At 34.7% G+C, this 27,796-nt stretch overlaps 1 protein-coding gene across 1 annotated transcript in view; it reads left to right on the top strand.

Annotated features, from left to right (window-relative positions):
* RSRC1 (arginine and serine rich coiled-coil 1) overlaps positions 1-27,796 on the top strand; it is a 414,930-nt gene that overhangs the window by 101,121 nt on the left and 286,013 nt on the right. Inside the window, exon 4 of the mRNA XM_053221270.1 lies at positions 9,720-9,893. Coding sequence (XP_053077245.1) covers positions 9,720-9,893 — 174 coding nt within the window. The remainder of the gene's footprint in view (positions 1-9,719; positions 9,894-27,796) is intronic.

The following is a 27,796-nucleotide window of genomic DNA, read 5'->3' as shown; positions in this document are numbered from 1 at the left end:
CATGTGTTTAGAACTTATTAGCCAATTAAGAAACTTGACGAATTGGTTTTTGAGGGCAGTAATTCATTTTATGTAGGGATGTTATGGTGATTGTTCCTATTCTGTAGATATTGAAAGCATTTATCTGGTATAATAGGACATCTTGCTGTCCATTTATTGCTTATATATTGTGTGTTCTAGAATGCCACATTTTTTATCAAATGTTTCTTTGCTTATAATATATCTCCATTTTAGTTATGGTGCTCTAGAGACTTCTAGAGTGATTTGTCAGAAGGGTATTTATTTAAGGAATGAAGGACAAATAACATCTTAAATTTTAGTGTAGTTTCTTCAACTTTTTGTTTCTCTAGTCAGGGTAGGAAATCTCTTTACTGTGATCTGTTACTTTCTTCTTGACGGAGATCCTTTAAATACATAGTTAAAGTTACTTAATAAAGTAAATGGGGTTGTTCATATGTCTGGGATATGCATTTTACTCAAAATTATGTAAAGTAATTCTCATGACAACTAAGAAGTCAGCTTAATTCACTTTGAGTCTTTGTTTGATTTTGTGGTTCTTTTTTAACAGCTTTTAATACTGTTATTTTGCCTATTTTTTGGACTTACTGTCTTTTCTCCATGTATTCTCTCCAGAGTCATATTTTGCTTCTTGTAGCCTATAAGCAAAATTAAGAGCCCTACAATATGAGAATTAACATAACAAACATTAAGACAGGGAGAGAAAGATCCAGTAATTTATATTGTATACTGTGATATTTTAAAACTTACTATTTTCTTTAGACTTGGCATCATGGATGGCTTAATTTATAGTTCTGCTATTGCTATCATAGTTCTTTGAGCCACATCAGTAATATTTATAGGAGAGTATTCCAAAATGGCATGGGTTGCATGTATTGACATATGGTGAATAATGAGCAAGATGTTTTGGAGAATGACAGGCATAGGTTTTCTCCAGTGGGATTTTGTGTTAGGGAAAACCATGGGATGATTTGGAGATAATTGTGTTTATTTTATGAATTGGGTACATTGGGAGGAATGGAGATTGGGAAAGTAGGTGCTATGGGGAGGGTGGGCAGATAGTAATTGATATGGAAGGCTTCTAATTGTGGTATCTAGCTTTGCTGTGATGGTGATAGAGTGATCATGCTTTCTGGTTTCTCTGGGACAGTACCAACTTAGACATGTTGTCTTAATGTTATAGTGCCTGTCTTGACTATTAAAAATCACCCTTTTATCCTTCAAAAGTTTGTATGATAGGTGATATGGTTTTTCTATTAATAGCAAATCTGTGCAGATCGTGTATTTGGCTGCTGTGGGTTTTCTGTGAAGATATGGGTTATTGGCCAAGATTGTTATTCTTTATATTCCTTTATAAAAGAAATATATTGAAACTTGATTAATCCTTATTCCAGCTTTAAGATTTTATTTTATTTTTTTAACGTTTATTTATTTTTGAGAGAGAGAAAGAGACATAGTGTGAGCCGGGGGCGGGGGGGAGTGCGCAGACAGAGAGGGAGACGCAGAATCCAAAGCAGGCTCCAGGCTCTGAATTGTCAGCACAGAGCCAGACGCGGGGCTCAAACCCACGAACTGTGGATCATGACCTGAGCTGAAGTCGGATGCTTAACCGACTGAGCCACCCAGGTGCCCCAGCCACCTTTAAGATTTTAAAGATCTGTCAAAACCAGAATGCTGCTCTTTACTGGTTTAGCTTTAGTATGAGGGAAGCATACTTAATATGCTTCTGATTCAGATTTTACTCCTTTGTTCAGATTAGCACATCCCTCAGTTACATCTTTCTAATTGCCTGCCTGCTCTCACATCACTTGTCTGCGATCTCACAATTCAGTTAGGTAACCCTGAAAGTAGTTGTTATCCCCCTTTTGTAGATAAGGAAACAGATGCCCTCAGAGGAAATAACTTGTTCGAGGACACTACTATGTAAGGAATCCTTTATTTTTTAACTTAATACTTATAGAAGTTTGAATATCTTAATGACAGATACATCTATTTTTATAAGATACAGTGAAAAAACATGATTTCACCCAAATATACCTCATTTGTAATCTGTGAATGGTTGCACATTTTTGTCAAGCTGTGTATTCTGACAAAAGGGCAAACCGGTAAGAAATGGGCTTATATTAAAGATTCATTTAAAAAGAGAACTCTTAGTTTTGTTGTTAGAGTTTAAACTCATGTTAACTCACTTATTTTTGGTGCTCCACATTTTTATTAGTTGAGTGAAAAGTAATTGCAAGAATCATATTTTGTTCCTGAAAGATGTAGAACCAAATTAAAATAATACACATACGCGGAATGTATATGTATAGTGATTGAGGCTGTCACAAAAAAGGCCCCCCTCCATTTTTATTATCATAACTTTCTTTTAATAGAAAACTTTAAATTATATATGATTATTGTTCAAAATTTTAGAAGAATATGTTAAAATTTGTATATATTCACATATAATAGAAGATTTAATTAGAAATGAATAAACTAACTTTTGTGGGGGAAATAAATTATGAGGATAAATTAAAACATGTCGAAGGGCACTTGTATGGCTCATTTGGTTAAGTGTCCCGCCTTGGCTCAGGTCACCATCTCACAGTTGATGAGTTGGAGGCCTGCATTGGGCTCCGTGCTGACTGTGTGAAGCCTGCTTGTGATCTTGGAATTCTCTTTGTCTCTCCCTCTTTCTCCCTCTGTCTCTGCCCATCCCCTGAAGGTGCATACCCTCTCTCTCTCTCAAAATATAAATAAACTTAAAAAAAAAAAAAAACTTTATGTGGAAAAAAAGTCATGTCAAAATTAAGAGAGGGAGTAATTAAACTTAAAGAGATAGAAATTTTATTTTTGTAAATTAGGATAATAACCCATCTTGACATCCCTAGCAATAAATATTGTAACTTCTCAAAATCACATATTGAAAAAAGTTTGTGACCGTATTTGGATAATACTGCTTTTCATTCAGTGAGTAAACCAATTAGGGATGAAAGAGGTAAGACATTACCACTACTGAAATCCATGTAATTGTCTTCAAGACTTACATAGGTCCTAAATACTCAGGACTAATTTATGCAGTCTCTCTATCATCCACATTATTTGGAGGAAATAATTTGTGTTTGCTCTCTTTTCTTTCCCCTTAGTCTAGCTAGGGATTTACCAAATATATTGACATTCTCAGAGAACCAGATTTTGGCTATTTTTCTTTATTGCTTCCTATTCTATTGATTTTTCCTCATTATTTAATGTTTCCTTTCTTCTACCTACTTTGAACTTACTTTCCTCTTCTTTTTCTGGCTTAAGATGAAACCTTAGGTATTTGATTTTAGACCTTTCTTCTTTTCTAATATAAGCGCTTAAAACTAAGTTTCCCTCTAAATATTGCTTTAACTCATCTTACAAATTCTCCTATGTTGTATTTTCATTGTCATTCAGTTAAAAATATTTTCTAATTTTTCTTGTGATTTCTTACTTGATCAATGAATTATTTAGAAGAGTATTTAATGTCTATTTTTTTCTAGATGTTTTATTGTTATTAAACTCCAGATCTGTTGTGGTTGGATAAACATAAGTTGTATGGTTTCTATTTATGAATTGATCCTATAATCATGAAGTATCCTTTTCTTTTCTTTTTTTGGTGATACTTTTAGTTTCTCAAGTTTATCTGATATTAACATATTCATTTCAGCTTTTCTGTGCTTACTGTTTGCATGATACAATAAAACCTTGGTTTGTGTCCATAATTCTGGAAACATACTTGTAATCCAAAGCACTTGTATATCAAAGCGAACTTCCCCGTAAGAAAAAGGAAACAGATGATTTGTTCCACAACCCACAAATATTCGTATAAAACTGATTATAATACTGTAATATAATACAAAATAAAGAGCAAATACAAAATATAAAGAAAAATAAACAAATTAACCTGCATTTACTTTTGAAAATCTTCGTGGCTGGTATGAAGGAGATGAGAGAGGAGGGTTATTGTGTAGGACGACTTCCACTATCACTAACGGAATCACTGCTATATATTGGCTCAGTGGAATCTTTTCTTTTCATGGAGCTTTAACAAGAAACCTATCCAGTGACACTTGCTTTTTCCTCCTTTTGAGGATTTCGCGGAAATGTGATGTTGCATTGTTGTTAAACAGATTCATTACTCGCACTGCTACAGCCTTATTCAGGTCATGCTTTTCTACAAAATTTTGTACTGTTTCCCACATTTTACACATCACGTTAATCTCGTTTGAAGTGACGGATTCCTCCACCTTCTCCTCCTCCTCTGCAGACAAGATGCAGACGTGCACTTCTTATAAAATCTTGCAATTTCGGCCACTCGCATACTTCTTTTGTACTTCTTGATGTGTTTCTTCCTTACTTCCACTATAATCATCTTCTCCTTCAACGCATTCAACCTTTCTTTTTACCCTTTCTGCATGGGGGCCATCGTATACGCTGGCACAGATGTTGACTACAGTACAGTAAACTCTTGTCACATACTGTATTTAATGTAACTGGCAATAAGGCAGCAGAGGAAAGGGTCTGTATCTGCAGGCAGCCTGACCTAGAATGTAGTAAAGCCTTCCTAAGCTTACTCTTGTACAGAAAAGCAAAGGACTGTCCATAGGTGCTTTGAAGTGACAAAAAATACCCTAGTGCCAGTTGTGGGCACGTTCCAATGTTCTGAAAAATCGCTGATTTCTGCCAAACACTGTGGCCTGAGACCAAGCATCTGAGCATGGGAGACGATCACACACAACCCTGCAGAGAGAGAGAGAGAGAGAGAGAGAACCACCATTGGCTCAGTTGTGATCACGTGACTTTGGGTGTCACGTACTACTTGTATTGCAAGACATTGCTTATTTATCAAGTTAAAATTTACTAGAAGTGTTTGCTTATCTTGTGGAACACTCACAGAACAACTTATTTGCAATTCAAGGTTTTATTCTATATCTGTTTTTAGCCATTTACTTTGAACCTGTATCTGTATATTTAAAGTAAACATCTTGTAGACAGCATGTAGTTGTGTGATGCTTTTTGAGTCATTTGGACAATCTCTTTTTATTTAAAGTATTTATTAGTATTTAAGGTATTTATTGATATATTTGGTATACATATTTGATATTGATATATTTGATATATTAAGTCTACTATCTGATATATCTCTATTTTATGTATTTTATATGTATGTTTTTATGTATTTTATGTATTTTATATTCATATAATATATATTTATTTTATGTTTGCCCCTCTGATTTTTGTTTCTTTGTACTTCTTTTCCAGCCTCCTTTTAGAATAATGAATATTTTTAAGAATTCTTGTTTAGGGACACCTGGGGGCTTGGTCAGTTAAGTGTTGGACTCCATATCGGCACTCAGGTTGTGATCTCCTGGTTGTGATCCCAGGGTCATGAGATTGAGTCCCATGTTGGGTCCATGCTGATTGTGGACCCTGCTTGAGATTCTTTCTTTCTGGCTCTCTCTGCCCTTTCTCTGCTCTCAAAATAAGTAAATAAGCATTAAAAAAAATGAATTCTTATTTAGCTCATATTTTGGCTTTTTAGCTGTACATATTTACATTTCTTCTTTTATTTCTTTAAGTGATTGTTCTAAGGATTGTATAGATGCCCTTACCATTTCAGTGTACTTAGAGTTACTATTTCACCATTCATGCAAAATGTAGAAACTTCAGGTCTCCATTTACCTGCTGCATAGTTTTTTTTATAGAGATGATATATATTCTATCTACTTTCATTATAAACTCTACAGTGAAACTTGTATATTTTTACTTTAAGCACATATATGTATTTTAAATAAAGGAAGTGGTTTTTTATATTTCCCCATATATTTACCATTTCCAGTGGTCTTCATTCCTTCCTAAAGATCCCAGGTTTTCATCTGTCATCACTCTTTTCCAACGTTTATTTATTTTTGGGACAGAGAGAGACAGAGCATGAATGGGGGAGGGGCAGAGAGAGAGGGAGACACAGAATCGGAAACAGGCTCCAGGCTCTGAGCCATCAGCCCAGAGCCTGACGCGGGGCTTGAACTCACGGACGGTGAGATCATGACCTGAGCCAAAGTCAGACGCTCAACCGACTGAGCCACCCAGGCGCCCCTGTCATCACTCTTTTCATCCCAAAGAACTTATTTTAGAACTTACTGTAGTACAGATCTACTATTGATGATTATGGTTTATTCTTCCCGTTACCTCAAAAATGTCTGTATTTTACTTTTAGTTTTTGAGGCATGTTGTTGCTAAATATGAAATTCTGGTTTGAATGTTGTTTTCTTTCACTATGTTAACTAAGAACTTTGTTCTACTGTCTTCTGGTCTCCACTGTATCTGATGAGAAGCCAGCAGTAACGACTATCATTTCTCTCCTTCCTGTATGTGTTGTGTCAGTTTTTTTTCTGAATACTTTCAAGATTTCTCTTTACTTTTGGTTTTCATTGGTTTCATCAATAGTCATGATATCTATATTTATCTTGGGGTTCACTAAACTTCTAGGATCTGATAACTTGTTTTTCACTAAACTTGGGGATATTATAGCCACCACAAAAATAAATTGTTCTTTATTTTATTATTTTCTCTCCTTCTGTGTTTAACCATGTTAGACATTTGGATATTGTCATGGAGATCCTGGAGGATCTGTTTTTCTTATTGATGGTCTTTTTTTTTTTTTTTTTCCTCTTAGTTCTTTAGTTTGGGTAGTTTTGATTGATTTATTTCCAGGTATACAGATTCTTTCCTCTGTTATTACTAATTCGTAGACTTTAATCTTATTCAGCATAATTTAAATTTCAGATATTATATTTTTTGGTTATAGAGTTTTAGTTATAGAATTACTTTTTTTTCATTTTCTAGTTTTCCTGCTGAGATTTCTGTATTTATTGCAAACATAGTTATGCTTTTTTAAAATCCTTGTGCTATTGCTAACATTTGGCTCATCTCAGGGTTAATCTCTATTGACTATCTTTTCTCTTCAGATTGGATCACATTTTTCATGCTTTGTTATATTATCTAGTAATTTTATCCTGGACATGGTGAGTGTCATATTTTGAAAAGTCTGGATTCTGCTATATTCTTCAAAAAATATTGATTTTTTGTTTACTTGTTTGTTTTAGCACGAAATTTAGTTGAATTAAAATTGCAAAAATCCTGGCTCTCTGGGGGGCATTTGAAATTTTTAGTTCTTTTACCCTTAGCTATTTGGAGTTGTTCCCTCATTTGCAAAATGTAGGGTTTAGCCCAAGATTTGAGTAGAATATATACATGTAGAATTTGTGGCTCCCTCCTCTCAGGCTTTCAGGATTCCCCTTTCATTGTCCTTTTGCGATGGTTGCCCTGAGTCTTTCTATTGGTTTTTCTGGCTGGAAATCCTAACGTTTTCTATTGGAGTTTTAGCTGCCCTACATGGGCACCCCCCATCAACCCTCAGTTTGTTCTCAGTTTTTAAGAGAAAACATTATTTTCCTGTTTAAGAGAAAACATAATATATCCTGATTATGTTTTGGCTCCCTCCCTCTCTAACCTTTTTTTTTTCCCTTCCCCTCCCCCGTGGTCTTCTGTTAAGTTTCTCAGGATCCACATAAGAGTGAAAACATATGGTATCTGTCTTTCTCTGTATGACTTATTTCACTTAGTATAACACTCTCCAGTTCCATCCACGTTGCTACAAAGGCCATATTTCATTCTTTCTCATTGCCATGTAGTATTCCATTGTGTATATAAACCACAATTTCTTTATCCACTCGTCAGTTGTTGGACATTTAGGCTCTTTCCATAATTTGGCTATTGTTGAAAGTGCTGCTATAAACATTGGGGTCCAATGCCCCTATGCATCAGCACTCCTGTATCCCTTGGGTAAATTCCTAGCAGTGCTACTGCTGGGTCACAGGGTAGGTCTACTTTTAATTTTTTTGAGGAACCTCCACACTGTTTTCCAGAGCGGCTGCACCAGTTTGCATTCCCACCAACAGTGCAAGAGGGTTCCCGTTTCTCCACATCCTCGCCAGCATCTATCTATAGTCTCCTGATTTGTTCATTTTAGCCACTCTGACTGGCGTGAGGTTTTGATTTGTATTTCCCTGGTGAGGAGTGACATTGAGCATCCTTTCATGTGTCTGTTGGTCATCTGGATGTCTTCTTTAGAGAAGTGTCTATTCATGTCTTCTGCCCATTTCTTTACTGGATTATTTGTTTTTTGGGTGTGGAGTTTGGTGAGTTCTTTATAGATTTTGGATACTAGCCCTTTGTCCGATATGTCATTTGCAAATATCTTTTCCCATTCTGTCGTTTGCCTTTTAGTTTTGTTGATTGTTTCCTTTGCAGTGCAGAAGCTTTTTATCTTCATGAAGTCCCAAGTTCATTTTTGCTTTTAATTCCCTTGCCTTTGGGGATGTGTCAAGTAAGAATTTGCTGCGGCTGAGGTCAGAGAGGTTTTTTCCTGCTTTCTCCTCTAGGGTTTTGATGGTTTCCTGTCTCACAATCAGATCCTTTATCCGTTTTGAGTTTATTTTTGTGAATGATGTAAGAAAGTGGTCTAGTTTCATTCTTCTGCATGTTGCTGTCCAGTTCTCCCAGCACCATTTGTTAAAGAGACTCTTTTTTCCATTGGATATTCTTTCCTGCTTTGTCAAAGATTAGTTGGCCATACTTTTATGGGTCCAGTTCTGGATTCTCTATTCTATTCCATTGGTCTATGTGTCTGTTTTTGTGCCAATACCATGCTGTCTTGATGATTACAGCTTTGTAGTAGAGGCTAAAGTCTGGGATTGTGATGCCTACCGCTTTGGTCTTCTTCAATATTACTTTGGCTATTCGGGGTCTTTTGTGGTTCCATACAAATGTTAGGATTGGTTGTGCTAGCTTCGAGAAGAATGCTGGTGCAATTTTGATTGGGATTGCACTGAATGTGTAGATTGCTTTGGTAGTATTGACGTTTTAATAATATTTATTCTTCCAATCCATGAGCACAGAATGTTTTTCCATTTCTTTATATCTTCTTCAGTTTCCTTCATAAGCTTTCTATAGTTTTCAGCATATAGATCTTTTACATCTTTGGTTAGGTTTATTCCTAGGTATTTTATGATTCTTGGTGCAGTTGTGAATGGGATCAGTTTCTTTATTTGTCTTTCTCTTGCTTCATTGTTAGTGTATAAGAATGCAACTGATTTCTGTACATTGATTTTGTATCCTGCGACTTTGCTGAATTCTTGTATCAGTTCTAGCAGACTTTCGGTGGAGTCTTTCGGGTTTTTTATGTATAATATCACGTCATCTGCAAAAAGTCAAAGCTTAACTTCATTTTTGCCAATTTTGATGCCTTTGATTTCCTTTTGTTGTCGATTGCTGATGCTAGCACTTCGAACATTATGTTAAACAACAGCAGTGAGAGAGAATCCTAAGCAGGCTCAGTGCTATCAGCATGGGGCTCTATCCCACGAGCTATGAAATTGTGTCCTGAGCCAAAATCAAGAATCAGATGCTTTAACCTGCTTAACCGACCAAACCACCCAGACACCCCTCCCTCATGTCATTTTAATTGAGTGTACTTATTCATAAAGAATCCTATACAGATGCTTACTTCACAGTTAGTTACTAAATCCATAGCTAAAACTAAATCCTTTTCTTTCAGATAGTTTTAAAGAGTATTTGTATTTTATAATATAAAATATAATCTAAATGAATGTAATAAACTCTACTTATTATAGGTCTAGGTCAAGACCTCGTCCACGTTCTCATAGTCGAAGCAGTGAAAGGTCCAGTCACCGAAGAACCCGTAGTCGGTCTCGGGATAGAGAAAGACGTAAAGGCAGAGATAAGGAGAAAAGAGAAAAAGAGAAGGATAAATGCAAGGACAAGGAATTACACAACATCAAACGTGGGTAAGTTGAAGTAAATCTTAAGCAGTGATGACTCAGTGATTCCATGGCAATATTCAAACTGAATTTTCATTCTCTGAGGTTTTTCTTAGAAGGATAAAATAGAAGAATACTGTAGATAAAGAAGAAAGGATAAAATCAAAATGGTTATCTCAGATTTTTACTGTTCTTCCTTTGTATTCCTTTTTTCATTTAATACTTACGTAACAAGCTTTAGAAGCACAAAATAAATGGCACTATCAAAGCTTAGTATGTCAATAAAGGAAAATTTACATAATTCTTTAGGAGAGTTCTATATTCAATTTCCTTATCATGAATATGAATTTAAAATTTAAAGACTAGCTCATGATTAAAAATGTCTATTAATTTATTGTAAAGCTGTTAGGGGAAAAGGGTAAAGGTAAAACAAAGGGAAAGAACCATGTTAATAACCATGTTACTATTGGCTAGGCCTCTTTCAATGTAGAATGGGACTTGGTCACTGTTAAAGTGTGTGTTTATTAGAATGAGTGTATGTGTGTGAGGCCCAGAATTTATTTTTTCCAGAGGTGGTATTAACCAGTTATTCTAGCTTTGTACATTTGGAGGTTGGAATCCATTCATAACTATTTATTAGAAGATGTTAAAATGAAAGAAAATCTTGGTTGATAGTATAAATTATAGTTTGTTATTTTATTCAAAACTGACATTGGGGTCTTTTATTATATGAAGTAGAACATTTTGGAATGTTCTACTTTCCAGAACATCCCCCTTTGTGAGTCTTTCTACGCCCCATGTATATTCACTGTGATACTTGAGTACAAAAATGTTTTTCTTTATGGATCAGTTTTCAGTGTTAAAGAACTTTTCAGGGTCTTGAATGTAGTTCCTTGAGATCTTGATTCTGTGAGGAATTAAGTTTATTAAAGAATGTGGAACTCATGTCATCCTTTTTTCACAGTTGTCTGTTAATTTCTTATTTTCAGATTTAGTGATATTATTTAAACCTGCCAGATTCCTTGAAATGATAAATTTGTCGTGGATTTTGGAAGAGGATAACATTATTATGTGACTTTCTTTTTCCTGATCACCTCACAACCATGAATGCACATAGACCAGTTGTGCTCCTGCAAAATTCTAACTTCTGTCTTTTTCTAGTTTTAAGGGTTGTTGAATATTAGAGGAGAGGAGATAGGGTTGGATATCTGGCCATAAGGCTAGGGAGGCTATGTTAGCTCAAGTGGTAGAGTGTAATTAAGATCAGAGGATGTGGGAGAAATCTGTTGGTAAAAGGAGAAAGTCAGGAGGATGATAAATGTGGAGGACACAGAATAGGTTTCTAAGACTGGAAGATAACTGACTGAGGATGAATAAATTATGTCAGTCAAGGAACTGCTTTGCTCCTTGTTCTTTTTTTGTTTTCCTTTTGGTTTACACTTTAGATAGTACATGGCTATGAGAAGACTGAATATGATTTTTACTACTCATTAAATTTTTGCTTTCCACCTCACCAGAATAATTATACAGTTGTACAAAATTGAAATTATGTAAAGCATTATTTTGGGGATGTTAAAGGTAAGAAAATTGAGTTCATGGATAAAAAAGGGAGGTTGGGTGGTTTCAGGAAAGATTCTCATATGGTTAACATCAATCTTGAAGATCTGGGTCAGCTAGCTTTACAGGTTAGACTCAGTGTTCATTATGTTCAAAGGACTGAATTCTGGATGATAGATCTACAAGGTAATAATGTTGTATTCATCATTATTTTTTAAATCTCAACAAAGGTAATGAGCAAGGTCAAAGCAAGAGGTGTCAGGGTGCCTGGGTGGCTCAGTCAGTTAAGCATCCAACTGCAGCTCAGGTCATGATCTCGCGGTTCATGAGTTTGAGTCCCGCATCAAGCTCTGCACTGGATTCTCTCTCTGCCCTTCCCCCTTGCTCTCTCTCAAAATAAATAAATAAATGGTAAAAAAAAAAAAAATCCACAATAGGTGTCAGTTGAAGGGCTCTGGGAACTGATGTTAAAAAGCTGTGAGTAGCTTGATTCAGTAATTTCCATGGTTTTAGTGGACCATAATATACAGTGGTGTTATATCAGGATATTTTCTCTCCTGGTCAGTGTTGAGGACACCAAATTCTTACCTTTTGGTATAATCTAAAATCAGAATTTTTTTAGGTCAGTGTACACATTTAATATGGTAGTGTTTATATATGTACAGATGTACCTGCTTCGCTTCAGAAATAATTTATTTCTTTTTTTTACATGTTTATTTCCTAAACCTGATTTTTTAAGCCATTCAGGGCAGTGAATGTATCTTATCTCTTTTTTATCATTTAGAGTACCTAATGTACATGTTACTTGTTAATAAATATTGATTGGCTTTTGATATATACACTCATTAATTCGTTTGCTTGTTCAGTCAACAATATTTACGTGCCTTCTATTTGTCAAGTAGTATGTTGGTAATAGGAACATGATAGTAGGCCAGTCCTACTTGGAGAGTTCATGCAGATGGCAGAATAAGCATAGATAGAAGGGAAGATGTATAAGTAATTACAGTGAAATCAGATGGATGTTTCACTAGGAAGTTATGGAAACATTGTATGAGTTAGGATGCTTTTGGTCATAGTAACAAAACCTAACCAATAGTAGCTTGAACCAAGGACAGCATATTTTTTGTAAAGGGCTAGATGGCAAATAACTTAGGCTTCTTAGGCCATATGTCTCTTTTGAAACTACTGAAGCGTGTCCTTTTAACACGAAGGCAGCCCATAGATAATGTTAAATGAATGATATGGCTGTATTGCAATAAAAGTTTGCTTACAAAAATGGGCAACTGGATAGATTTGGCCCACAGGTTGTAGTTTGTCAGCATCTAGCTTAAACCATGAACACATACCTTGCTAATATAACAAAGAGTTTAGAGGTAAGCAGATCTGGGCCGTTTTACCCTTCCAAAAGGCCAGTCTCAGCATCTTGGCTTTCATCCTCAGTCTTGAGGATGAACATTGCAACATTGTGGTTGCAAGATATTTCCATGAACAATAAGCTGGTTGATCCAGACTAGTTAGCATATGAGGGAAGATCTCTCAGAAGAAGTGGTGTTTATACACCAGAGATGTATACACTCATCTCAGAGATGAGAAAGAATGTATGTGCAAAATGAACTTCCTGTGAAAGACAGGCAAGCAGGGGGGTATGGCATGTTTGAGGAACTAAAGTCTAATGAGGCTTAGTTTAGAGTTGAAGAGGAATAATGGTGAGAGATGATTATTGGAGTACCTTATAAGTTATGTTAAGTTTGGAGTTAATTATTTTTTTTAATTTTTTTAATGTCTATTTTTGAGAGAGAGAAAGCACAAGTGGGGGAGGGACAGAAAGAGGGGGACAGAGGATCCAAAGCGAGCTCTGTGCTGACAGTAATGAGCCTGATGTGGGGCTCAAACTCATGAACTGCGAGACCATGACCCAAGCCGAAGTCAGACACTCAACTGACTGAACCACCCAGGCACCCCAAGTCTGAAGTTAATTCTAAAGGCAGTGAGAAGCCAATGAAGTTGCAAGTAGGGTAATGATACGATCAGGTCTATCTGAGGTATGAACAAAAGGCTTTATCTACAGTGGACATAATAAGTGTCTAACCTTAAAACAATTTTTTTTAACGTTTATTTATTTCTTTTGAGAGAGAGAGAGCATGAGTGGGGGAAGGGTAGAGAGAGACAGAGACACAGAATCTGAAGCAGGGTTCGGGCTCTGAGCTGTCAGCCCAATGGGGGCTCGAATCCACAAACCATGAGATCACGACCTGAGCCAAAGTCGGTTGCTTAACTGACTAAGGCACCCAGGCTCCCCTAAGTCTCTAGCATTTTAAATATATTTTCTAAGTATCAGGAATTTTGCTAAGCAATTGACATGCGTTATCTTAGTTTTCAATAATAACCTCATGAAATAGGTACTTTTATTATCCTTCATATAGATGAAAACTTGTGATCACAGAACTAGTAAATGGCAGAGTTAGGCTTCTAATTCAAGTTTACTGACAACAGCAACTTGCCTCTTCAGAGTACATTGTCTTCACTTCTTGGTAATCCATAATCACTGATGATGAGAATATAATGAGATTAAGTAATTAATGCTATAGCTTAAACTGCCCTAGAAAATACCTAAAGAGAACTGAAAGAATTTTCTGTGCCTTATTTTTCTCTGATCAGGTCAGAAATCTGTCATTAGTAAAAGATCGATTCCTTCTTTTCTCCCTCCCTCTCTCTTACTTATTTTCCCACAATAGAACATTTCATCTATTTATTTGAATTACATTTAATTATATTTAATAAACACGCAAAATTTCTAGCCCTTAATTAAATTTATTTCTGTGATTATTTTGTTACCTGTCTCTTGCCAAATGATTTCACACACGCTCATGCACACACACACACACACACACACACAAAACCTAGGTGGAGAGAAAGGAAAAAAATTCACAAACCATATAATTAGGACTTCTATATTAGTTCGTTGTGGTTGTGCAACCAGTGACACATATTTAGAGTATACTAAATAACCTAGCTGCTTCTTCACATAAGAGAAAATAACAACTTGCATACTTCTGCTTCTTTATGCATAACAATCTTTGTTTTTATCAATCCAGTTTGAAAATATCAGTTTTATATGAAAATCGATACAACATAGAGCATATGCTTATAGAGTACAAAGTAAGAAGAGTAAGAACAATAATGGTAAAGGATTTCATGATTTTATAATTTTTTATGGGAAAAATAAAAGTTGGAGAAAAAGGAATGCTCAAGAAGGAATTAATGAGCCTAATAATAAGGAAGAGGTCTTTTATTAAACTTTTGAGGAAAAAGTTACTGAATTAGATAATTCTAAAAAAAATTTTGTAAATATAGCAGTGAATTAAATATAGTTCTTGGAATTCCTAGGACATTTGAATGACTATATCTTATACTGTTGTAAATGGATCTATTCATTTTATTAATCTACTGAATAAGGAAGGCTGAATAAAAGCTGGGAGGGTATCGGGAGTTTATAGGGACTAAAAGGTGTTTTTCCTTATAATATTATGTGAAAGACTAATTTAAGAAAGACACCAACTGAGCCTTGTCTTAGATTTTTCAAACAGGTTTAATGATGTTAATTTTTAATGTTTTACATTTATAAAATTCAGTTTTTAAGAATATTTTATCTTTAAACATTGATATAGCTTTTTCTTATTATTATTAGCTTTTGTCCCAAATTTTTAAAACTTAAAATATTTATCATATCATTAGATATTTGTATTTACTTTATGGAGACATGTCTTTGCAATATGAAAACAAATTTTATTGATAATAGTTATTGAGTTGAAATTGGACACAACATTATTTTGTTAAGCACACTATTACTGCGAGTCAAAAATCAGAAATATGAAACTTATTATGGCGTATCATAATTACAGCTTGATCTATTGATTGTGAACATCATACACCCCATCTGAGTCTTCTGTGGATTCATACTGTGCGTCTTTCAGCAACATTTTGATCAAACTCCATAAAGTATAGTTGGCTTTTATAGACTTCTGTGAAAAATTTGTTGTGAATAAATATGTCACTACCACCAGTGACATTCTCCTATATATTTTAAATCCTAGTGCTATCCTTAAGAGTAGGATTTGGATGGATTGGATTTAAGTCTATTTTTCATCAGGATTTATGCTTAGTAAAGTGCTTTCTTAATTTGAGTAATCTAGGATTCATCAGTAACCTGATTAGGTATTCCTGAATGTATTCTCCTTTACGATGTGATACCATGAAAGGTTTTCAGTTATCCTCTTATTGCCTTTTCTGTGGATGGATGAATGGATGGTCTCAGAAATGTGCCCATCAAAACTTCTGGAATATTTTGCTCCAACATTTGAGTTTATACTTTTTTTCTTTTCTTTCTTTATATAACTTTCTGAAGCTTTGTGCTTTTAAAGAGAGGTAAGTATTTCCTGATCCAAGCATACAAAGCCATACCTGAATAACTGAAACGTTCTTTTTGGTGGGTAATGGAAGGGGAATATGTTTAAATAGAATTTCTTATATTGAAGAGTGACTCCCACTAAATCAATTGTCTTTAAATCTCTCTGAAAATAGATTAGAAGCCACTGGGAAGCAGTGAAATCAGGCTTCAAATATAGCTTGTATGTTACCTATTTATAAAATCTTTCATTAAAAAGTTTACTATGCAATTTACATTGCTTGTATTGAAACTATTTCTGTTATGTCTTTATAGACTAGAAGTACAGAAAGCATACCAACAGAAGCAACATATACTTTTTGTTCATAGAAATTACTGTCTTTGAACATGTATTCTGAATTACACACACACACACACACACACACACACACACACACACACCCATACATTTAAAAGAATGATAAGGTATTTAGATTCTGGGAAAGTTAAATTAGCTTGCAGAAATAATAATTTTTACTCATTTTAAATCATTTATATTTTTTTCCTTATAGAACAAGGTATTTTGAGCCTTAATTTATTCTTCTGTAAAATGGGGATAACAATATTTAAAAAGCTAGAAGTATTGCAAGCAGTGTATCTAAGAAATCTAGTATTACATAGTAATCACACTTTATAGATATACGTTGGTTATGGCTTTGACCTGGCAATGTTCCAGAGTCTTCAGTTGTAGAGTTTCATGTACTAAGTTTCTGTTGATGAGATTTTTCCTACCTAGTGCTTGGCAGAAGATGTTGGAAGTGATTTGGGAATGCTGGACTCTGAGTTTTGACAGCAGTTACATACTCTTAGAGGCTGTCATATTTTTCCTTACTTCTTATTTCTTTATGCAGCAGGAAGTCACTTATGCTAATTTACCCCTATTTGCATATAGGTTATAGAGTTCTGTGGTGCAGAGCGTGCTTAGAACTCCTTTTAAGTGTCTGTTTGGATCAAAGCAGGGCTGTGTGATAGCTGTTGTCTGACACCAAGCTGTGTGGTGTTGTTTTCATTAAACATTTATCACACTTCGAATGTGACAGCAGGCAACTTTGTGCCAGTATAACATGTTTTCATGCAAAATTTATTGAAAAAGACGAGACTTTGTAAAGAGATCTTGTTGCCTTTCACCAGTGGCGAAGGGTAAATGTTTGGTTCGAAAGAAGCGTATACCTTTAACACATGTCATTGTAACATGCAAAGGAAGCTTCGTACTGTCAATTTTGTTAAGCAAGTAAACAAGTACATTTTTATATAAATGTGTACACTGGATTTTTCTTCCCTTTTAAATTAAATTTTTTACAATTTCCATGTGAACTGAATGAATACCTTAACAGTGGCCCTTTATGTTGTTGGGTGTTTTTTACAGCAACAAAACTTACCATCCAATTTCTGTTGTGTAGGTTTGCCACTAGGTATTAGTTTTGCTCAACAGAAACAATCTGTAATTTTTTCAAAAAGACGAGGTCAAGAAAGGGAATCTAACATAACAAAAAGAATAATCAGCAAAAGCAGGAGGCAAGGGTTTTAGAAGTTCTCCCCCAAGTCACCACCTTTCTCTTATTCATTATATCAGTACATTTTAATTATCCCAGAGTTTGCCCAATGGGATTCGACTTGAATTATGCCTGATAGAGCATTAAATGGCATGAATTGTAGGTTCATTCTTTCTTTTTGTGATTGCCTAGCTGTGAGAAGCCTTGGAATGAGAGAAGGTATTTTTATTTTCCTTTTTCATTCCACGGGAGACTCAGGAATCACAGTTATGCGAAGAAGTGAGAGACTGAAAGTAGCCTCACGCTGGACTTTTTAGTATGTTTCAGCACATGAGCTATAAAAAATTTGGTGAGACCCTTATAAGAGGTATTAGAAAAATTTGTGTTAGCATAAATATTCAAGAATAAAAGGAGGAAAGTAGTGAGTTGGAACTTTGCCTTGGAACCATACAGAATCCATGCCAACTTCAAATTCTGACTCTGTGCTTTGGAGGTATTAAAGAATAATTTTTTAAAAAGGTAAAATCATGACTTATAAAAATATTTGTAAACATATGCCGGAGGTATTCTGCAACTCATTAATTAATGAGGGAACCATAAAAACGTTACATTAGTTTCAAGGAGAATCCAGAGAGCACACACATATTTATGCCACCAGGAATATGGGACACAAAATTGTTTCATAGAGTCAAAACTGGCTTTTTCCATATGCTGGGTGGGGGTGCCTGTGTTGATCAGTTGGTTGAGCATCCAGCTCTTGATTTCAGCTCAGATCACGATCTCATGGTTCATGAGTTTGAGCCCTAGGTTGAGCCCTACATAGAGCCCTGTGGTGACAGTGCCGTGCTGATAGTGCAGAGCCTGCTTGGGATTCTCTCTCTCTGCCCTTCACCCTCTCATGTGCACACATGCTCGCCCTCTCTTTCTCTCTCTCTCTCTCTCTCAAAATAAATAAACCTAAAAAAAAAATCTTCGAAATCTTCACATGCAGGATGGAAATCAGTCATGACTCTACTGGACAAAATTTATTTGCATATCTCTGGAAAATAATCCTTTGCATTGCTATCAATTACCTGTAATTTCTGAAATTTAAAAATAGACAAAGAAGGGGCGCCTGGGTGGCTCTGGGTGGCCAACTTCAGCTCAGGTCATGATCTCACGGTTTGTGAGTTCAAGTCCTGCGTTGGGCTCTGTGCTGACAGCTTGGAGCCTGGAGCCTGCCTCAGATTCTGTGTCTCCTTCTCTCTGCTCCTTCCCCATTCATGTTCTGTCTCTTTCTGTGTCTCAAAAATAAATAAACATTAAAAAAATAAAAGTAAATAATATAAATAAATAAAAATAGACAAAGAAAGGCAGAGATAACTCAGAAAGGCACCCTGGACAAGATACCAAGTAATTTTTAACCATCTCAAGTCATTTAAAGTTTTTTCCCTGACGAGGCAAGTTATTCCCTTTAAGCCTTAAATTTATTCTTCCGTAAAATGAGGATTATGATCATGAAAAGCTGTAAATATTAGAAGCAGTGGGTGTTAAGAAGGCTGGTACTATAGAGTAGGATCTCAATAAATGGTATGTTTTATTAACAACACAAACTTACTTATTGATACTTATGATTACTGTTTCTCAGTTACCACTTTTTTCTTACTTATATGTCTTTTGAAAGGCTATTTTCTCAGCCTTTCTCTTTTTTCCTCTTTTTTTCCCTCCATGTCTTTTGCCAGTTCCATTCAATTTTTTTGGGCTCACTTTAGATGTCAGTTCCTTCATGAAATATTCTCTGCTTCTCATGAGGGTCAGAATAGCCCTGCAGTTAGCATTCATAGTTTATACCTAATCTGAATAAAGAGCTTTTAATTTTGTAATTAAAAGTTTTGTAAATTGCCAGATTGTATGTATCTTTGTCTATCTTATTCAACACTGTATTTACTTGGATCATAGTAAGTATGGAAATATTTGTAGAGATGGTTTTAGATGTTGTTTCTAGGTAGTAAATCCAGCTTTTAAGCATTTAAAAATGATAAAATTTAATTTTTGATATCATAAAAATAAGAAAATACTCCATGCCTGGTTTAATTGTGCGTGTGTACCCATACATATATACATCACCTCCATTAAAGTCTTCAGGCAACATTTTTTACCAAGTGTACATAACTTCCATTATCTTTTTCTGTACTTTAAATGTTATCAGTCATATTATGGTTAATAACATTTAGCATCAGTTGCTTAAAAAACTGAATGTCACTTCTAGAATTTATATTTTGCATACTGATTAAAATTCCATTTCTCATTGATGACTCTTCATGCCTCATCTAATTTATTTCAGGATCTTAATTGGTACCATCTACCCTGTTGATTTGGTACATGGTTATAGGGCAAATGACTAGACTTAAGTATACAATTCCATAGAGATCTTTTACTGAAGGCTTTGGTATTTGCCTTCAGTTTGGCTATGTATGGCTTTGTAAGCTAAAAAATCTGCACTATTGTTAGAGAAATGCAGAGGTAATAAACTTGGAGTTTTATCCAAGTCTTTTCTTCCTAAAAACAAGCAGTTCTCCTAAAAGCTATGCTGTTGATTGTAGGTACTCATTGTAGTTCTAATTTATACCTCATTGTAAAGCACCTTGAGTATCCCAGATATGAATGGTAGTAATCCAAATAGAAGCAATCTGTTCAATATGTATATTTTTTAAATCTAATTTATTCAATTCTCATAGGCTTTCTTCCCAGTCTAGTGAGCATTGGAGTGGCATCTCCAAAATAGAACAGATTGGTAGAAGTCATAATATATGCTTGACATATTAGATAAGTATTGGTCAGCAGAAGTTTAACTTCCTTTGATTAAACAGCAAAGATTGGGAAATAGATATGTGCATGATGATTTATTTTTATATCCTAATGTGATATTTTAGGACAATTTTTAAAAGGCTGGCTTAACTGTTCTTAATATCCTAGTAAGTGGAGTATGTATAGTTAGATGATAGGAATAACATATGTCTTTTTGGATGATGTAGTTATGGGGTGCCCTTTTCCACTAAAGCAGAGTAAGTTGTAATACATTCCATTCATGTAAGTGTTGTTAACATGGCTTAGATTTCAAGACATTGAAGGTATATACCAAAATAAAAACTCCAGATGGTGTCATTGGGGTTAATGTTTTCATTTAGTGCTAAGGATATTGTCCTTGGTTGTTGAGATTGCATATAACTACAGAAAGATTGGAATGAATCTCAGAGATTGGACCTTGTGGGTATAAACACAAAGCACTTTTTAAATGCTGTTACATATGTGATGATCACTAACACAGCAAGCGCAGTTAGGGAAATATAACAATGAAGGCTGCTGTTTTAATTCTTTCTGAGTTGTTGTAGGAGATTTTGAAATTGCAGCCTTTAGCCCCTGTGGATATCCCAGCCTGTGGCAGGCCACCTGGAAGTAGATCATGAAATCAGTTTGGTTGTAATGTTGGAGTCTTAGCTTCTTTTTCTTGAGAAAGATAAAGGAGGTCATTCTACATTAGAAAAAGAAACTGTTAGATATTGAATTTTGAGAAGTAATGTGTATTTGGAATAAGGCCGAGTTACAACTTATATTGTGACTACTTAGAAGTTAAATCCATTCAACCAAAAGAATGAAAGATACGAGTAGAAGAACAATGTTTTCATCTTTCAAAGCTGTCTAGACAAATAAGAGTAGTGCTTTTGTGTAAACACACATACACAGTCACTCAACTTGGTAAGTAATTATTTGATTATTTATTCTTTAAATGAAGATCTTTAAATGTCATCCATCAATCAGTAGTGTTAGGTCCAGTAAATTTGCATCTGCAAAGTTAATTTGAAAAATTATCATGGCTTAACCTAAGCCCAAGAAATTACACTGAAGTTATATCACAAGATGTGTGCTTCAGAAGTTGAAGCAATATCTGACTTAAATATTTACCATTGATAACTGTTTTTAGAAATTTTCAAATATGTCTTTTTTCTATATTAGGTTTTTCTTTATGTCAGATTTATTGAGATATAATTTACATGCAGTAAAATTCACTTCTTAGATATGTAGGTCTGTGAGTTTTGACAGTCATATGACAGTTATACAGTCATCTAACTTTCATCACCATCAAGGTATAGACACAAAATCAATATACAGAAATCCATTACATTTCTATACACTAATAAGGACATAGCAGAAAGAGAAATTAAGAAAACAATCCCATTTATAATTGCATCAAAAATAATAAAATTCCTAGGAATAAACTCAGCCAGGGAGGTGAGACCTGTGGTTTGGAAACTATAAAAGCTGAAGAAAGAAATTGAAGGGCTCCTGGGTGGCTCAGTCGGTTAAGCGGCCAACTTCAGCTCAGTTCATGATCTCACAGTTCATGAGTTCAAGTCCCTCATTGGGCTCGGTGCTGACAGCTTGGAGCCTGGAGCCTGCTTCAGATTCTGTGTCTCCCCCTCTCTGTGCCCCTCCCCAGCCTGCACTGTCTCTGTCTCTCTCAAAAATAAATAAACATTTAAAACAATAATAAAAAAAAAGAAATTGAAGATGACACAAAGAAATGGAAAGGTATTCCATGCTCCTGGATTATAAGAACACATTTTGTTAAAACATCCATACTACCCAAAGCAATCTACAGACTTAATGCAATCCCTCGCAAAATACCAGCAGCATTTTTCACAGAACTAGAAGAAACAGTTCTAAAATTTGTATGGAACCAGAGAAGATCCTGAATAGCCAAAGCAATCTTGAAAATGAGAAACAAAATTGGAGGTATCCCAATCCCAGATTTCAGGCTATACTACAAAGTTGTAGTCATCAGAAAAGTATGATACTCACACAAAAGTAGACACATAAATCAATGGAACAGGGTAGAAAGCATATAAACAAACCTACAATTATATGGTCTATTAATCTTTGACAGTGGAAGCAAGAGTATGCAATGGAAAAAGGTCTTTTTAACAGATGGTGTTGGGAAAACTGGACAGCTATATGCAAAAGAATTTAACGGGACCACTTTCTTGGTCCATACACAATAATAAACTCAGAATGGATTAAGGACCAAAATGTGAGACATGACACCATAGAAATCCTAGAAGAGAACACAGACAATAATTTCTCTGACATTGGATGTAACAACATCTTTCTTGATGTGTCTTCTGAGGCAAGGGAAATGAAAGCAAAAATAAACTATTGGCATTACAACAAAATAAAGCTTCTGCACAACAAAGGAAACAAACAACAAGACAAAAAGATCTACTGAATGGAGAAGATACTTGCAAGTGACATATCTATTAAAAAATTAGTATCCGAAATATATAAAGAACTTATACAACTCAACACTAAAAAAACAAATATCCCAATTACAAAATGGGCAGATGACGTGAACGGACATTCCTCCAAAGAAGATAATATAGATCACCAACAGACACATGAAAAGGTGCTCAACATCACTGATCATCAGGGAAATATGAATCAAAACTACAATGAGATATCACCTCATATCTGTCAGAATGTTTAAAATAAAAAACAGGGGGCACGTAGGTGTCTGACTTTTGATTCCAGTTCAGGTCATGATCTCATGGTTCATAATTTTGAGCCCTATGTCAGGCTCTGTGCTGACATTGCGGAGCCTGCTTGGGATTCTGTCTCTCTCCCTCTCTCTCTACCCCTCCCTCGTGCATGTGTGCTCCCTCTGTCTCTCAAAAATAAATAAATGAACTTAAAAAAATAAAAAACACAAATAACATAGGTTGACAGGATGTGGAGATAGGGAACTCTTGTGGACTGTTGGTAGAAATGCAAACTGGTGCAGCCACTGTAGAAGACAGTATAGAGGTCCTTCAAAAAATTAAAAATAGAAAAACCCTGGAATCCAGTAATCGCACTACTGGGTATTTACCCAAAGAAAATAAAAACACTAGCTCAAAAGGATACATGCACTCCTGTGTTAATTGTAGCATTATTTACAATAGCCAAATTATTGAAGTAGCGCAAGTGTCCATCGGTAGATGAATAAAGAAGTGGTATATATACACAATGGAATATTATTTAACCATTAAAAAGAATGGAGTTTTATTCTTTGCAAGAGCTGGAAAATATAATGGTATTTAGATAAAATAGTGAGAGAAGTAGGTCAGAGAAAGACAAATACCATATGATTTCATTCATGTGGAATTTACAAAACAAAACAAACAAAGGAAAAAATAGACAAACCAAAGAAGAAACTCTTAACTATAGTCAACAAACAGGTGGTTACTGGCAGGTGGGGGTGGGGAAATGGGTGAGATATTCAAAGGGAATTAAGAGTTCACTTATCTTAATGAGCACTGAGTAATGTATGGAATTGTTGAATCACTATATTATATACCTGAAACTAATATAATACTCTATGTTAACAGGTAACATACTGGAACTGGAATTAAAAGAAAATACCTTTATATAAGTGGACCCATTAGTTCAAATCCATGTTGTTTAAAGCTCAACTGTAATTGTATATTATCTGGCAATATAAAAAGAATGAAGTCGGGGCGCCTGCGTGGCTCAGTTGGTTAAGCGTCCGACTTCAGCTCAGGTCACGATCTCGCGGTCCGTGAGTTCGAGCCCCGCATCGGGCTCTGGGCTGACGGCTCAGAGCCTGGAGCCTGCTTCCGATTCTGTGTCTCCCTCTCTCTCTGCCCCTCCCCCGTTCATGCTCTGTCTCTCTCTGTCTCAAAAATAAATAAACGTTAAAAAAAATTAAAAAAAAATAAAAATAAAAAGAATGAAGTACTAATAATAAATGCTACAGCATGGATGAACGTAGAGGTGATTAACACACAACATGAATACAGTATAAACCAGTGAATTGGACACTTGAAAACAGTGAACTTACAAAGCTGTTATTTAGAAGAAAAGTCTTGAACTGTAATTTTGGGTTTGTTTATTTTTCCATTCAGTTTTTGCTTGTGTATTTTTGAGGGTTTTTTTTGTTGTTGGTGTATATACATTTAAGATTGTTAAATCTTTTTGGTGAATTGACTCTTTCATCATTGTATAATGTCCCTCTTTGCAGCTATTTTATTGCTGTACAGTGAACATTGTCTAATATTAATACAGCCAAGCCAGATATCTTTTGATCAGTGTTTGCGTTTACATGCTTTTCTTTTTTCTATTTTTGCCATTCTCGTGTCATTATCTTTGAAAAGAGTTTCTTTCAGAGAAATGGAACTTTTTTTTCCTGGTCCTGACGAGGATTGTTTGTTTGTTTGTTTGTTTTTGTAAGTATAATTGAGATACAACATTATGTTAGCTCAGCAAGACGGTATTATTGACTATAGTCCCCATGCTGTACATTATATCCCCATGACTTACTTATTTTATAAGTGGAGGTTTGTACCTCTTGACCTTCACTCTTTTTGCCCATTTCCAACCTCCCTTCCCTCTGGTAACCCAATCTGTTCTCTGTATCAATAAGCTTTGTTTTGTTTGTTTATTTTGCTTTTTAGATTCCAGATATAAGTGAAATCATATTATTTCTTTCTATATTTATCTATATTTATATTTATATTTCTTTCTATATTTATCTTCCTCTGAGTTATTTTACTTAGTATAATATTCCCAAGATCCACCCATGTTGTCATAAATGGCAAGATTTCATTCTTTTTTAAAGCTGAGTAGTATTCACTATATACACACACAGACACATAGACACACACATGTTTTATCTATTCATTAATGGACATTTAGATTTTTTCCATATGTTGGCCATTGTAAGTGATGTAATGAACATAGGATGTATATATCTATTTGAATTACTGTCTTTGTTTTCTTGTGAAAAATATGCAGATGTGAAATTGCTGGATTTTATGGTGGTTCTGTTTTTAATATTTTGAGGAACCTCTGCACTGTTTACTGGCTACACCATCTTACATTCTCACCAGGATTGCACAAGCATTCCGTTTTATCCACATCCTCACCAACCCTTGTTATTTCTTGTCCTTGTTCAATAGGCATTTTGATAGTTGGGAGGTGATACCTCATTGTGGTTTTGACTTGCATTTCCCTGATAATGAGCAATAATTGAGCATCTCTTCATGTGCATGTTGGCCATCGTTTGTCGTCTTTGGAAAAATATCTATTCAATCTCCAGCCAGTTTTTCCGATCAGATTTTTTTTTATTGAGTTGTATGAATTCTTTGTATATTTTGATATTAAACCCTTATTGAATATGTGTATCTTCTCCCATTCAGTAGGTTGCCTTTTTATTTTTGTCAGTGATTTTCTTTGCTGTGCATATGTAGTTCCATTTGTTTGTTGCTGCTTTTCTTGCCATTGCTTCTTGAGTCAAATACAAAAAGATAAAGTCAAAGAGTTTATCTTCACCATTTACATTTTCTTCTAGGAATTTTATGATTTTAAGTCTTATGTTCAAGTCTTTATTTCATTTTGAGTTAATTTTAGTGTGTGGTATATGATAGTGGTCCAGTTTCATTGTTTTGCACATGTTTTGCACATGTGACTGTCCAGTTTTTCCAGTACCATTTAATGAAGGGACTGTCTTTTCCACGTTGAGTATTCTTGCTTCCTTAGTTGTAAATTCATTGACCAAACATGTGTGGGTTTATTTATGGGCTTTCTATTCTGTTCCACTGATACATGTTTATATTTTTGTGCCAATACCATACTCTTTTAATTACTATAGGTTTGTAGTATAGTTTGAAATCAGGTTGCATAATGCCTTCAGTTTTGTTCATCTTTCTCAGGATTGATTTGGCTCTTGGGGTCTTTTGTGATTTCATACAAATTTTAGGATTGTTTGTTCTATTTCTGTGGAATATGTCATTGGAATTTTGATAGGGATTGCATTGAATCTATACATTACTTTGTGTAATATGTACCTTTTAACAATATTAATTCTTCCAATTCATTAGGCACAGAATATCTTTACATTTGTTTGAATTTTTTTATCATTGTCTTATGGTTTTCTGTATATAGGTCATTTTCTCTTTGGTTAAATTTATTACTAGGTTTTGTTTTTGATGCAGTTGTTAAGGAGATTGTTTTCTTAATTTCTCTTTGTGATAGTTCATTGTTAGTGAATGTTGTGAATAAAAACACAGCAGATTTTTCCATATTGATTTTGTACTTTTGTACCCTGCAACTTTAAAGTATTTATTAGTTCTAACAGCTTTTTGGTGGAGTCCTTAAAGTTTTTTTTACATCATGTTGTTTAGAAACAGTGACAGTTTTACTTACCTTCCAATTTGGATGCCATTTATTTCTTTTTCCTGCCTAATTGCTAGGATTTCCAACACCATATTGAATAAGGGGCATCCTGATCTTGTTCCTAACCATAAAGGACAAGTTTTCAGCATTTCTCCATTGAATGGGATGTTAGCTGTGGGGTTATCATATATGACCTTTATAAGTTGTAGTAGTATGTTCTATCTCTACCCACTTTGTTGGGCATTTTTATCAGAAATGGATGTTGAATTGTGTCAAATGCTGTTTCCACAACTGTTGAGATGATCAGGTGATCTTATCTTTAATTTTATCAATATATTTGTATAACAGTGATTTGCAGATGTTGAACCATCCTTGGATTTCTGGAATAAATTCCACTTGATCAAGGTGTATGATCCTTTTAATGTATTGTTTAATTGAATTTGCTAATATTTTGTTGATGATTTTTGCATCTATGTTCATCAGGGATTGGCCTGTAATTTTCTTTCTTGTGGTGTCTTTGGTATCACATTAATGTTAGCCTTACAGAATGAGTTTGGAAATATTCCCTCCTCTTCAATTTTTTGGAAAAGTTTGAGAAGGATAGGTGTTAAAATGTTCTTTGAATGTTTAGTAGAATTTACCTGTGAATTTGTCTTGTCCTGAACTTTTGCTGTTGGAAGTATTTTGATTAAACACTCAGTCTTTTTACTAGTAACCAGACGGTTCTTATTTTTTATTTCTTCATGAGTCAGTCTTAGAAGAATGTGTTTTTCTAGGAGTTTATCCATTTCTTCTAGACTTTCCATTTCATTGGTATATAATTGTAATAATCTCTCATGAGTTTTTGTATTTCCTTGGTATCAGTTGTAACTTCTTTTTCAATTCTGGTTCTATTTATTTGTGCTCTCTTTTTTTTTTCTTAGTATTGGTAGTGGTTTTTTGATTTTGCTCTTAGTTTCATTGATCTTTTGTATTGTCTTTTTAGTCTCTATCTCATTTATTTCCAATTTGATCTTTATTATTTCTTTCCTTCTACTTATTTTGTATGTCTTTTTCTAGTTCATTTAGATGTGGTTAGAATGTTTAGTTGAGATTTTTCTTGTTTCTTTCTTTTTTTTTTTTTCAACGTTTATTTATTTTTGGGACAGAGAGAGACAGAGCATGAACGGGGGAGGGGCAGAGAGAGAGGGAGACACAGAATCGGAAACAGGCTCCAGGCTCTGAGCCAT

The sequence above is a fragment of the Acinonyx jubatus genome, chromosome C2 (assembly GCF_027475565.1).
Source record: "Acinonyx jubatus isolate Ajub_Pintada_27869175 chromosome C2, VMU_Ajub_asm_v1.0, whole genome shotgun sequence".
NCBI classification, from domain to species: Eukaryota; Metazoa; Chordata; class Mammalia; order Carnivora; family Felidae; genus Acinonyx; species Acinonyx jubatus.
This window is presented reverse-complemented; position numbering and strand designations above follow the sequence as displayed.